The sequence below is a fragment of the Heterocephalus glaber genome, unplaced genomic scaffold (genome assembly GCF_053883595.1).
Source record: "Heterocephalus glaber isolate CG9 unplaced genomic scaffold, H.glaber_assembly_v1.0 deba00001813, whole genome shotgun sequence".
Taxonomy (NCBI): Eukaryota; Metazoa; Chordata; class Mammalia; order Rodentia; family Bathyergidae; genus Heterocephalus; species Heterocephalus glaber.
Window position 1 is genome coordinate 181545 of NW_028258484.1, and position 14547 is coordinate 196091.

General features: G+C 38.6%; 1 protein-coding gene across 1 annotated transcript in view; it reads right to left on the reverse strand.

The window, feature by feature from the left end:
• The window catches only part of LOC101710685 (multidrug and toxin extrusion protein 2-like), a 66739-nt gene that overhangs the window by 9145 nt on the left and 43047 nt on the right, over positions 1 to 14547 (reverse strand). Inside the window, exons 11-14 of the mRNA XM_004868803.3 lie at positions 12159 to 12267; positions 10878 to 10953; positions 6474 to 6543; positions 5434 to 5566 (exon numbers count right to left, since the gene is read on the reverse strand). Coding sequence (XP_004868860.2) covers positions 5434 to 5566; positions 6474 to 6543; positions 10878 to 10953; positions 12159 to 12267 — 388 coding nt within the window. The remainder of the gene's footprint in view (positions 1 to 5433; positions 5567 to 6473; positions 6544 to 10877; positions 10954 to 12158; positions 12268 to 14547) is intronic.

Here is a 14547-nt window from a genome sequence, read left to right on the forward strand (position 1 = left end):
AGATTCCAGAAACATAACAGAAGAACAAAGTTCTCCAAGCAGTCAGAGAAAAGAAACAAATCACATACAAAGGAAAGCCCATCAGAATCACAGCAGACTTCTCAACACAAACTGTCAAGGCAAGAAGAGCTTGGAGTGACATATTCCAAGCCCTAAAAGAAAACAACCTCCAACCCAGATTGATGTACCCTGCAAAACTATCTTTCAAAATGGATGGAGAAATAGGAGACTTTCATGACAAAGAGCACCTTAGGAACTTCGTGAATACCAAACCAGCACTCCAAAGAATTTTACACAATATCCTAGGAACAGATGTTGAGGATCACAACCCCAGGAAACAAAGCAGAATGAACCCATCTGGCATGACAAGAAATTAAATGGAAAGGGGGAGAACCCAACAAAAAGAAAAAGTCATGGCAAAGACAAGTCAATAGGTTTCAGTTATAACCATCAATGTTAATGGTCTCAATTCACCAATCCAAAGAAATAGACTGGCAGAATGGGTCAAGAAGCAAAATCCAACAATATGCTGCATACAAGAAACACACTTAATTCAAAAGGAAACTCATAGACTGAAAGTTAAAGGGTGGAAAACAATACTCCATGTGACAGGAACCCGAAAAAAAGCAGGAGTAGCTATCCTCTTGGCAGATCAAGTAGATTTCAAACCAACACTGATTAAGAGAGATGAAGAAGGACACTACATCCTTGTAAAGGGAAGAATCCAAGAGGAAGAGATGACAATCATAAATATCTATGCACCAAACACTAGTGCACCCAACTATATACAACAAATACTAACAGACATGAAAAGTCATATATGCACTAATACAATTGTAGTGGGGGACCTCAACACCCCACTGTCACAAATAGATAGATCAACTAGACTAAAAATAAATAATGAAATACTAGAACTCAATCGAACTCTTGAACAAATGAACTTAACAGATGTTTACAGAGTCTTCCAGCCCACAAAATCAGAATACACATTCTTCTCAGCTGCACATGGGTCATTCTCCAAAATAGACCACATACTCACACACAGAACATGTTTAAGTAAGTGCAAAGGAATTGAAGTTATCCCCTGTATATTATCAGACCATAGTGCAATGAAATTGGAGATCCATAGCAAAAGAAACTCAAAAAATTTCATAAACACGTGGAAATTGAACAACACACTTTTGAATAACCAATGGGTCACAGAGGAAATTAAAGAAGAAATCAGACAGTTCCTTCAATTAAATGACAATGACAATACAACATATCAGAATCTATGGGACACAATGAAAGCAGTCTTACGAGGGAAATTCATAGCAGTGAATACGCATATTAGGAAAACAGAACGAGCCCAATTAAACAACCTGATGCTGAACCTCAAGCTTCTAGAAAAAGAACAGCAGGACAACCCCAAAGCTCATATAAGGGAGGAAATATAAAGATCAGAGGAGAAATCAATGCAATGGAGACTAAGAGAACGATACAAAAAAATCAATGAAGCCAAGAGTTGGTTCTTTGAAAGAATCAACAAAATTGACAAACCTTGAGTGAACCTTGTCAGAAAAAGGAAAGAAAAGGCCCAAATCCATGCAATTAGGAACGAAAAGGGTGAAATTACAACAGACCCAGCAGAAATCCAGAGGATCATCAATACCTACTTCCAGAACCTATACCCAATAAGATGGACAACACAGAAGAAATGGACAGATTCCTAGATACATATGAATTACCAAAGTTGAACGAAGAAGACCTAAAAACTCTGAGCAACCCAATATCAAGCAATGAAATTGAAAATGTAATTAAAAACTTATCAACTAAGAAAAGCCTGGGCCCTGATGGATTTACTGCTGAATTCTACAAGACATTTAGAGAGGAACTGCTGCCGCTACTGTTTAAACACTTCAATGAAATTGAAAGGGAAGCAATACTCCCAAATTCATTCCTGGAAGCAAGCATCACCTTGATCCCCAAAGCAGAGAAAGACCCAACCGAAAAAGAGAGCTATAGGCCAATCTTACTGATGAACATAGATGCAAAAATCCTTAATAAGATACTGGCAAACAGAATGCAGAAGATCATCAAGAAGATCATACACCCTGATCAAGTGGGATTCATCCCAGGGATGCAGGGATGGTTCAATATACGAAAATCAATTAATGTAATACACTATATCAATAGAGCCAAGGACAAAAACCATATGATTATCTCCATAGACGCAGAAAAAGCATTTGACAAAATCCAACATGCATTTATGATAAAAACCCTTCAAAAAATTGGAATAGATGGTCTCTACCTCAAACTGATAAAAGCCATCTATGAAAAACCAACAGCCAATATCATACTAAATGGTCAAAAACTGAAATCCTTCACACTCAAATCAGGAACAAGACAAGGATGTCCACTATCACCACTCTTGTTCAATAGTGTTCTGGAAACATTAGCCACGGCAATTAGACAAGAGAAAGAAATAAAAGGAATAAAGATAGGTAATGAAGAAGTCAAATTGTCATTATTTGCAGATGACATGATACTCTATATAGAAGACCCCAAGAACTCCACCAAAAGTCTTCTAGACTTAATAACCAAATTCAGTCAAGTAGCTGGTTACAAGGTTAACACACAAAAATCAATAGCTTTCCTCTATACCAATGACAGACTCACTGAGAGAGAAATAGGGCAAATAATTCCTTTCACAATAGCATCCAAAAAACTGAAATACCTAGGAATCATCCTAATGAAAGAAATCAAAGACCTCCTCTCTGAAAACTATGGCATTCTGAAAAGAGAGATTGAAGATGATATCAGAAAATGGACAGATATCCCCTGCTCCTGGGTAGGAAGGATTAATATAGTGAAAATGGCCATACTTCCAAAACTGCTATATAGATTTAATGCAATTCCAATTGAGATCCCAGCAGCATACTTCATAGACCTTGAGAAAACAATCCAAAAATTCATTTGGAACAAGAAGAGACCCAGAATAGCAAAAGCAATTCTAGGTAACAGAGACATGGCAGGGGGTATCACAATCCCCAACCTGCAACTATACTACAAAGCTACTGTGATAAAAACAGCATGGTACTGGCAAAGAAACAGACTTGAGGACCAGTGGAACAGATTAGAAGATGCAAAAACAACCCCAGACACCCTCAGCCATCTCATCTTCAACAAAGGAGCCAAACACCCTCACTGGAGGAAAGATAGCCTCTTTAATAAATGGTGCTGGAAAAACTGGGCTTCAACTTGCCAAAGATTAAAACTAGACCTGTATCTCTCACCATGCACTAAACTAGAATCAAAATGGATTAAAGATCTAAATATTAAAATAGAAACTCTGAACCAGTTGGAACAGAGGTTAGGTAGAACCCTTGAAGACATCGGTGTAGGAAAAGATTTTATGAACAAAACCTCAGTTGCCCGTGAACTAGCACAAACAATCAACAAGTGGGATCTCTTCTTATTAAAAGGCTTCTGCACAGCAAGAGAAACCACCAGCAGTGTGAAGATACAACCCACAATGTGGGAAAAAATCTTCACCTGCTCTTCCTCAGACAAAGGTCTACTATCTCAAATCTATAAAGAACTTAAAAAGATCAGACCTCCCAAATTTAAAGACCCAATCCAAAAATGGGCATCTGAAATGAACAGACATTTCTCAGACAAAGAAGTAGAAATAGCAAATAAATACATGAAAAAATGTTCAACATCACTGGTCATTCGAGAGATGCAAATGAAAACAACACTGAGATTCCACTTCACTCCAGAAAGAATGGCTGCTATCATGAAATCAACCAGTAACAAATGCTGGTGGGGCTGTGGGGAAAGAGGAACCCTGCTCCACTGCTGGTGGGAGTGTAGACTGGTGCAAGCACTGTGGAAATCATTATGGAGATACCTCAAAGAACTAGGACTGGAAGTCCCATTTGACCCAGCTATTCCACTGCTGGGGATCTTCCTGAAAGAATTAAAAGAATCATACCAGAGTGATATATGTGTGCCCATGTTCATAGCAGCACAGTTTGTAATAGGTAAAACTTGGAAACAGCCCAAATGCACATCAACTGGAGACTGGATCAAGAAAATGTAGTTTTTTAAGAAAATGGAGTACTACTCAGCCATAAAAAATGAGAAATTAGAGACATTTATAGCTAAGTGGATGCACATTGAGGCAATACTCTTAAGTGAAATAAATGGGACACAGATGTGTAAATACTGAATAGTTTCTGTGGTGTGAGAAACTGAAAGTGTAAATAAGGACTAAATGTATAATAGGTAATGTGAAATAGGAAGAAAAGGGGCAAAGGGGAAGGAAGTGGGAGGGCTAGGGGAAAGGATAGAAGGGAATGGGATTAATATGAGAAAATGGAAAAATAGGAACAAAATCTTTGTAAATAGGGAGGATTGGAGGGGTTGAAGGGAGGGCTGGGCAAGGGTGAAAAATAAGAACCAAGAGAGTCTATGTAAAGGTGCAGATTTCCAATGATGAATGTCATTATATTGCATACCTAAAATGTACCAATGATTAGAATGAATAATCGATAATGTAAAATAGGAAGAAAAGGTCCAAAGGGGTAGGGGTAGTGGGAGGGGCAGGGGAAAGGAAAGAAGGGAAAGGAAAAATGATGAGAAATGGAAATAAAGTCTTTGTAAATAGGGAAGGGTGGAGGGCGTGAAGGGAGGGCTAGGAATGGGGAAAAAATAAGAACCAAGATGCATTATGGAAAGGTACAATTCCCAATGAGAAATGTAATTGTGTTGTATACCTACAATGTACCAATGAAAGAATTTAATAAAAAAAAATTCATGTGGACTTACAAGAAGCCCCAAATAGTCAAAACAAAATTGAAGAAGAACAAAGTTGGATTATTTATACTTCTGATTTCAAAATTTAACTACAAAGCTATAGTTATCCAGGCAGTGTAGTACTGGCCTAAGGACAGACATATAGACCAACAGGATAGGTATGAGACAAGTCCATACATCTATGGTCAACTGATTTTCACCAAGGTTACCAAGACCACTTGGTGGGGAGAGAAAAGTCTTTTCAACAAATGCTGCTTATCCTTGTGTCTAAGGCCTGAGCTAAAATATGATATAGAGAGCTGTTCTGGCAAGCCAGTGGGGCTCAGATGTTCCCACACTTCATGTTAGACCCTTATGGCAACCTATTCTCTTTTATAATGCTTAGCCCCCTGGTAATTGACTAGTTATATAGTTATTGAATCTTAGTCTCATCTTGAGAAGCCTATTGATTTCATTCAATACTGCACTCTCAGAGCATTGTATAAGGGGACACTGGATAAATACTGGGAGAGAAAATATTTTTTCCTATTAAACGCAGAATAACTTTCCAGTCAATTACTTTATATCCCAAGGAGTTTATCTTAATATGACAAATGAGATTTGCAGTGAGTCACTGAGGAATTAAACACGTACCTATTATCCCAAGCTTAGCAGCAAACATCAGAGACACTCCAATGGGAAAGCCAAACACATAGTAACCAATGGCATTCAGGATAGCACCAATCTTTTGCTTTCCAGTACCTCTCAGTACTCCACCACAGGTACCCTAAGGAGAGGAAACCCAACAGCAACACTGTAGCCATGCAGATCTCATCATATCAGGCTCAGAATAGTACATTAGTATCTCACAAGTTTGGGCATCATCAAATAGCTCTGTCTAAAGCAGACAGCACATTGAATGAGAGATAAAGGAAAACATTTTGCTTCTAAAGTTATGTTAACGACAACAGCTTTCATCAGAAAATTATCAAGTAACACTTTTTAAATCTCTGATTATTTATCTTAACTAAAAGTATTTTCTAACACCACATATATTTTTTAAAATAGAGGTTACACTGAAGGTATCTCAGAAGAAATTAGTCTGAAATCATGGCTAAAAAATATTAATCCAATTGTGGGCTTCTTTTCCACACTGTTCTTACCACCCTCTGTGTCCAATCATGGGAGCCACATCTTCAGATTGTTGTGGAGAAAGTCGAAGAAATTCCATGGGAAAAAAAAAGCATGACAAATATTTGGGCCTAGGAATCATGTAATAAAGAATACTCCAAAGATGATTCTAGAATATAGCCCAATGGTCTTCTAATATCCAAAAATCCACAAAAGACCCAGTCTAGACAGTGGCCTTCTAACAGGTAGAGTTGACTCAAAGGTAGTAGCACTGACTACCAGGGAGGATTCAAGGAGCGGTCTCCTCACCACTTGGCCAGGACACCACTCATGGCAGTCAGGTACCAGGTAAAGTCAGAGGAGGTAGAGAACTCAGATCTCCTCCACCTTAAGAGGATATACTCCTAAGTAACTCATCTTCCTTTGAAATGCTCAGGATGCTTGAAGCAAGAGATCACTCTTCACAAATGAAATCACAGACATTCAATTTTTAATTTAAAAAGATAGAAACATAAGACATATATTACTATGTATGATAGAGCAAAATCACTCCAAATACTCACTGCTAGTGCATCAAATAGATGAAAAGGAGCAAAAATTGGCATCACTTGGCTCACAAGAGAACTAATATCCCTGTTCAAGAGAAAGAAAGCAGTCAGTGACCTAAAAATCACAAACTCAGATAACTGAGTCCAAATAGTACATTTCTTTTTGAAAAATTAAGTACATAATAAAACACTAATTCAAATTTTATTACTACCATATATAGGACTTAGATTGAAGGGGACACAGTTAGCCTGCCACTTTAGAGGACAGTTCTTAAAGCTCCATTTATGGGTGTACAAACATAGGGAATGGAACAAAAAAAATCCAGCAGGTTTCAGCCCATGTACAGGGAATCCCCCTCTGTATACGGGAGTCTTCCTCAAAAATGGAGTTGAAAGCCAGTTTTATATAAGAAAGATTTGCCTCCTTGTGGATTCTCTGAACTGTTTTCATTTATGGAAGTTTGGCTTGGAAGGTATGTAGAGGAGGTGTTGGAGCTCTGGAAAAGACACAGCAGGGACAGAGATGACTAAACACATGCTCTATGGGTCCAGTGCCTATATAATCCATGAAACAAGCCACAGTGCCCTCCCCAAAGGAAAAGACTTCCTCCTCCCCTCCCATGCACACTCAAGGGGAGCCCATGTTTAACAGAGCCATTCATTTAGGCATAGCCTGCAGTGGCCCTTACTCTCAGAGGAAAGACCTCTTTAAATGAGATCCACACAACCACAATTACCTCATGTATGCACTGTCTACTGATCAACAAAACAGTGTGGTCTCTCAGAAATACAGACATGGAACCAATGCTCACAAGATGCTTAGGAAAATCGACAAAACAAAAACAACAACACAGACAGAAAGGGAAGCCAAAATAAAATAAGCATGCTGATACAAAAGGAACCTCAAAGAATGGAAAGAACATAAGAGAAAATTGTTTAAATTATAATTGCTACTCTGAGAGACATTCATAAGCTAACAACAGGCAATTAAGGATAAGGTACAATTGAAAAAAAGTGATTGGAGATGAAAAATGTGAACAATAAAATAAAACATTTTACTTAAAGACCAGATAATAAATGGCTAACAACTAAATTTCAACTTGGAAAATAAAAGAGAGTTCCAAACAGAGAGACAAAAGATGAAAGAAACAGGATGCGAGATTGATCCCATAAATGCTATCATTTGAAAAGCATTTCAAAAGGAGAGAAAGTAAAAATGCACAAAAGGGAGTAAATTTAGAAGAGAAAAATGATAAATTTCCTAGAGCTAAAGGGAAATCCAATGCTTCAGATTTAAAGTCTGCAAAGTGGTAAGGGGAACAAAAGAAAAAAGATTTACCCACATTTAACCACAGTCAAGGGCAAAAATATTAACTAAAAGACTTCTGAAACAAAATTTTCTCCTACAAAAGAATGAGAGCCCAATCAGCATGATAAGTCTCAATCCTGATGACATCATGAACGATGGCAGAGTAGGAAGCTCAAGAATCAGTCTCTTTGCCATAGCAGTCATTAGCCTAGCAAGAAATGTCAGCATCAGCTATTTATGAATTTTGGAGTCAACTTGGAATGATAAGGAGGATATTGATGAAGAAAGAGATCAGCAAGTGTTGGTGAGTTTTAGAGCGGGTACATTTTCCCATCTCTCAGTCCCATAGCAGACAGCTACAGGGATGGCCACCCATATTCCTATGTGACATACTGGCACCAGGCTGGACAAATAAATACCTTGTCCTCTGAGTCAGAGTTATGTGTTTTGATCTACCAGGGATTAACTGAGGAGCTGGCACAGAGGCTTCCCAGGCATGGCCTATCAAAGATTTTAAAAAGACAAAGAATTCAAAACAAACAAACTTACTTAATTAAGGACATCCTTATCAGGTCATAAGTCTTTGTATAAACTACATGAGAATCTTCCTCTGTGTAAGGGAGGATAACAATCCTCCATTGTTACTAAACAAATGGAGACCTGTAGCCCTCAATAAGCCAGAACAGCAATGACAGGGAAAGGAGGAGAATCTGATTCCCACAGTTACCATATCACAATATTTGAAATGTCCAGATCTGGAAAAGAAATTGCCAAGCACATTCAGAGACAGGAAACTGTTGCCCTTCACAGGAAAAAGAGAACTTGTCAAAAACTGGAAAATATTACCAGACTCAATTTTTCCAAACTCCAGAAATTAACCCAAGGCTTGTAGGCACTAATTCAAGACAAGGTGCCTAAATCTCGGTGAGAACAGCAAACTTGGTGCTGTAACTTAGATCTTAGTATCATTCCCTTGCTCCCAGCTCAGTGGTAACCTTGAACAGTAACAGCATGTGTTCTAGGACTTACGGAGGAAGGATGGGTGCCTTCAAAATCACATTCCCAAAGAATGGCCAGGATATTTTGGAGGAATCCCAGTGTCAGATGAGTGACTACATCAAGTAGCCTTTTAGATTCCTTTAATCCTAAGATTTTTACCAAATTTATTTCATTTTTTGTTGTTATTTCTTCAAATTTTCTTCTGTCTCTCTTCATTCTCCTCTGCTTTGGGAACACTAATTACATGTTTTTTAGCTCATTCACAGCTCACTGATAAACTATTCATTTTTTTTAGTCATTTTTTTAATCTCTGCATTTCATGTGAGGTCCAACTGCTATATCTTTTAGTTTACTAATCTTTTCTTTTACAATGTCTAATCTGTTGTTAATGTCACCCAATATATTTTCACTACAGACTTTTTCTTCAACTCCAGAAATTCAATTTGGTTTTGTTTTGCTATCTTTGATGTCTCACTTTAACATGCCCATGCTTTCTTCATCTACCTTCTTGAGACTATGGTCATAGTTATAAAAACTTCTAACATGCCGTGTAGTAATTCTTTCTTCTGTTTCAATTCTAGGTCAATTTTAGTTGATTGGTGTTTCTCTTCATTATTAGGTTTAGGTTTTTGCTTCTTTGTATCCCTGGTAATTTTTAATTGTACACTAGACATTGTGAATTTTTTTGACGTTGTGAATTTTGCTTTGCTGGGCATTCCATTTTCTTATATTATTTTAAATGCTCCTGAGCTTTGATACAGTTGAGTTCTATGATGCAGTTCTGTTTCCTGAAAACTGTTTGATACTTTTGAGTAGGCAGAACCAGAGCACCTTTGATTTCCAGGGCTAATTTTCCTCCACTCCCAAATTCTGCCAGCTGCCCCATGTATTGCCAGATCATTTCATTTTGGCTGGTGGGAACACAAACCTTTCCCAGCCATTAAATTTCAGGGACTGTTCTACCTACTCCTTTCAGGCATTCTTCCCTGGGCTCAAGTAGGATCCTCGCACACATGCATTCATGGCTCAGTGGTCAGCTAAACATGCAAGAGAGACCCTCTGAAGAGCTCAAAAGCATCCTCTCTGTGAAGCCCTCTCCTCCCTGACAATTGCTTTGTGAATTCTAGCCATATGGCTTCCCTGAACTCGCGGTTCCATTTCCTCAACCCAGAGGTACAGAGGGACTTTACCAGGGCTTCACCTTCCTGGACTAGAAACTCTCTCCCAGTAAGCTAGACAATCATGAAGTCTCTTCATCTCATTTCTCTCTCTGTGCTGCTTATTGTCCAATGTCTAAATATCATTTTTTAAATATATATTTTTGTTAAGGTAGAAAGGAAAATCTAGGCTCTATTAGTCTCTCTGACTACCTTCTTAGTCCTAAGATTTTGAGTATATGTTTAGGCATCAATTGAAAGCCAGTGGGATGAGATGAGACTGGAGAGCACAACCTAAAAAGAATAAAATTGAGTTTCTTCCCAAGAGGAACCCAAGGTACAAATTATTGAAGCTTTTTCTTTTTCTTTTTTTTTTTTTTTGGTACCGGGGATCGAACTCCGGTCCTTGCACTTGTGCATCAGGCAGCATAATCACTGAGCTAAATCCCTGGCCCTTGAAGCTTTTTCATAAAGAAGCACTCTACCACTGAGCCACACCCCTGGCCTATGCAGATTTTTTATTGAAAAGACATTTTATTACACTTCAAAATTATGTAAACATTATTAAAGAAAACACAATAAATTTAGTTTAAGATTAGATCAATTAAAAAAAAGATTAGATCAGTAAGCTTTGCAAATACTGCCCAGAAAGAAGTAGGTGTGGATGCTGTCACCACACCCTGGACTTTGTGGCACCCCCTGGGGTGAGGATATGCCATGTGCTTTTTCTGTGTATCTGAGAAAAACTTTAGTCTGGCCAATAAGTGTACTGAGGACTAGAGGAGTGGGGATGATTTTCATTCCAACCCATTTAAATTAACACTGTGCTCCTCACTCCTGGCTACACTGCAAGTTTTCCTGCGAGCCGGAATGCTACCTGCCTCTCATAATCAGAAAAATATGGTGATGAAAGCATGAAACCAACCAAAGACATTTTTGTCAATGAGTGCATACTTGTCACTGGTGAATATGTAGGCAACCACATCCTTCAAAGCTGTGAGTAGAACTCCCACTGCAAGTGCGCACATACCTGGAAAACAAGGAAGAAACACCAGGATGTCACAATCCTCTAGAGTGGTAAATCCTAGGGCTGATTTCTCATGAAAGATTTGCATCAGTTATTTAAGAAATGCAATAAGGTGGCTATGGTGCTTGTAGTCCCAGCTACTGGGAAGCAGAAGCAGGACAATTACTTGAGCCTACAAGTTTGAGACCAGCCTGGGCAACATAGTGAGAACCTATCTCAAAAGAAAAAACAAAAAGCTATAATGTAAATAATGTTTCTTTTTACTAGCTATTAAAAGGACATCTGATGATTCTGAAACTTTTTAAGGGAGATTAATAAGAAACATCTTCAACAGTTGTTATAGTTTGAATGGTTTTATCTTCTCCAAAATTCATGTTGAAATTTAATCTTGAATTCAACAGCATGGGGCAGTGTGGCTTATGGACAGTGACTGAATCGCAGGGACTCTTCTGTCATGAATAGATTAGGTGCCCTTAACAGATTAGATTAATAGATTAGAGCCTTAATAGAGCGAGTTTGGTCCCCTTTTCATCCCTTCCTTTCCTCCATGTGAGGACCAACTGTACCTTCACAGCATTGAGCCACCATCTTATAAGCAGAGAGCAGCTCTCACCACAAAGCCAATTCTGCTGGTTCCTTCATGCTGGAATTCCTGCTCTCTGGGGATGTGAGAAATAAGTTTTTGCTCTCTATAAATTGCCCATCCCAGGTATCCTATTATAGTGGCACATACAGATTAAGACATTAATACCTCAGAACCTTTTCTAAAAGCTCAGATTCCAGACATTAGAACTGCCAGAAGAGGCAGTAGTCCAGGAACACAGAGAATCCATCACTCAGACTGTGGTCATAAAATAAGATTGCACATAATAATTTCTTTTGAAATATTTCAGAAATACCAAACATAGTATTATTAATTTGTTATATAATAATAGAAAATTATAATTAGGAGATTTAACTCAGTGAATTAGAACATGAAGAATAAAGATTTTAGGAGCCGGGGATTTAGCTCAGTGGTTTCGCCACCTGCTGCCCAAGTGCAAGGACCCGAGTTCGATCCCCGATACCAAAAAAAAAAAAAAAAAAAAAAAAGAATAAAGATTTTTATATATATGTAGTTCTCTTTCTGGAGATATTCTGACATGTTGATTTTAACTTATCACACTAAATTAAGTACAGACACTGGGGAGTAGAAAGTCTATACTCACTAGCACACAGGAGAACAGTGGTACAGGAGCACCGGGCCTGCTCAGCGTCCCCTGCCCCCAGAGCATTGCCCACTCGGATGCTGGCAGCCACACCAAAGCCAAGGGGCACCTGGGAATTAGCAATCATAAATCACAATAAAAAATTCTGAAAATTCAAGTATTAGTGGACGAGGGTCCACCTACATGAGAAGTTCAGACAGGCCTAGTGATCTGGGTTCTAGAGCTGATTCTACTACATTCTAGCTGGGTGACCAGAGTCAAATTGCTTAGCCTCCTTGACACCCTACTTCTTCATTGGTAAAAGAGTGTAGCAGCTTCCGTGACTGTTCTCTGCTGCCCACACACACCAGAGCAGACCTCTTAAGGGAACTGGATTTGGGGGCAAAATAGCTCTTTCATTGACTACATAAAATAATCATGACTTAATTTAATCTAGCTACATTCCACAAGGTAAGATTTAACTATATACATACATTATGATAAGAATTGAAGGAACCATGTGAAAAAACATTTAGAACAAAGTCTAGCACACTGTAGGACTCAATAAAGGTTGACAGAAACTGATTCCACAATCCCTCATTGCTGGCAGGCCATGAGTCTGACCATCGAGCCAACTGGAATACATCCTCCTTCAAATGCCACTACTCTAATAATTAATTATAGAATTCTAAAGCTGTAAGTTTTTCTGTTTCTTAATAGACCATCATTCACTCTTCAGAGTAATCCTTCAACCCGTACTTATCTTGTAACACAGTGCTACCCTTGGGCTATTTGGGTGACATGAGTTTTATGATAGAACGCTTTGGTTTTGGCTTTTAATAATTTATACATTTGCTTAACTTCTCATTCCTACTAGTAGGCGCATCCTCCCAACAGCATCCTAATTTGTTTTGAAAACTGAATTGATAAAAACATATATTAAATTGGTAAGATTAAGAACTTGAAAAATAAGGTACTTGACATATAGAAATGTATAGCGCTTATGCACCCAAAGTACATATAACTGACCTCTAGTTCAAGATAAATGATGAGTGCACATGCTTCATTCTCTTCTATCCTTAAACACCATTAGTAGAAAATAAATTTCCATGCTTGGTGGAAAAGAAATTCATTAACAACATTGAGGATGAATAAGCAGAGCAGCTTTTGGAAGAGGGAAACCAGGTGCCATTGCCATGATACTGGGGGAAACCACAGGAAGCCACAGCTTAGGACACACACAGAAGCCTGGGTCACACCCCTTCTTCCCAGGGGAGCCCTGGGGTTTTGCTATTCCCATGGTCATCTTCAACCCAGACAGATAACACCCAGCCTAACTGAACCTCCCTCGCACTCTACACACATGGCAGGGCTAAGAGAAGAAAAGGTTGCAGCCTCCCCATGTGGTATGAGTCCCCAGAATCAAGCACTGCCTTTTTGTCAGGGGATAGGTAAACACAGGGGCAAGGTGCTCACACTGTCTTTACATGCTTCTTGCCCACAAACCCTAAAGTTAAGCTATCACTTGACAGATACCATCTTTGCCTGGAGCTCCTCACTGTTCTGTCCCTCTCAGGGGAAAAGGCTCTGTTGGAGAAAAACCTCCAAATAAGGGGATAGGAACATAACACTGACCATTTATTTTTATATTCATTCATTCGTAAGTATAAATGGACTATTAAGATCACCAGAGCTTTAAACAGAAACACTGAACTTGCTGGAAGATAAGTTAGGTAGAACTCTTGAAGACACTGGCATAGGAAAAGACTATGAACAAATCCTCAGTAGCACGGGAACTAGCACAAAGAATCAACAACTGGGATCTCATCTTATTAAACAGTTTGTGCACTGCAAGAGAAACCACCAGCAGAGCTAAGAGACAGCCTACAATGTGAGAAAATTTTTTTACCAGCTGTTCCTCAGACAAAGGCCTACTATCTAGAATATATAAAGAATTTAAAAAATCAGACCCCGCAAATATAAAGACCCAATTCAAAAATGGGCATCTGACATGAACAGACATTTCTCAGACAAAGAAGTAAAAGCAGAAAATAAACATTTGAAAAAATGTTCAAATCACTGGTCATTCAAGAGATGCAGATTCAAACAATGCTGAGATTCCACCTCCAGAAAGAATGGCTACTATCAAGAAATCAACCAATAACAAATGCTGGCGGGGTTGTGGGGAGAAAGGAACCCTTCTCCATTGTTGGTGGGAGTGCAGACTGGTGCAACCACTGTGGAAATCAATATGGAAATACCTCAAAAACCTAGTATTAGAGGTCCTATTTGACCCAGCTATTCTTCTGCTGGGTATCTTCCCAAAAGAATTAAAAGAATCATATCACAGCAATATATGCGCACCCATGTTTATAGCGGCACAGTTTGTAATAGCTAAACCTTAGAAACA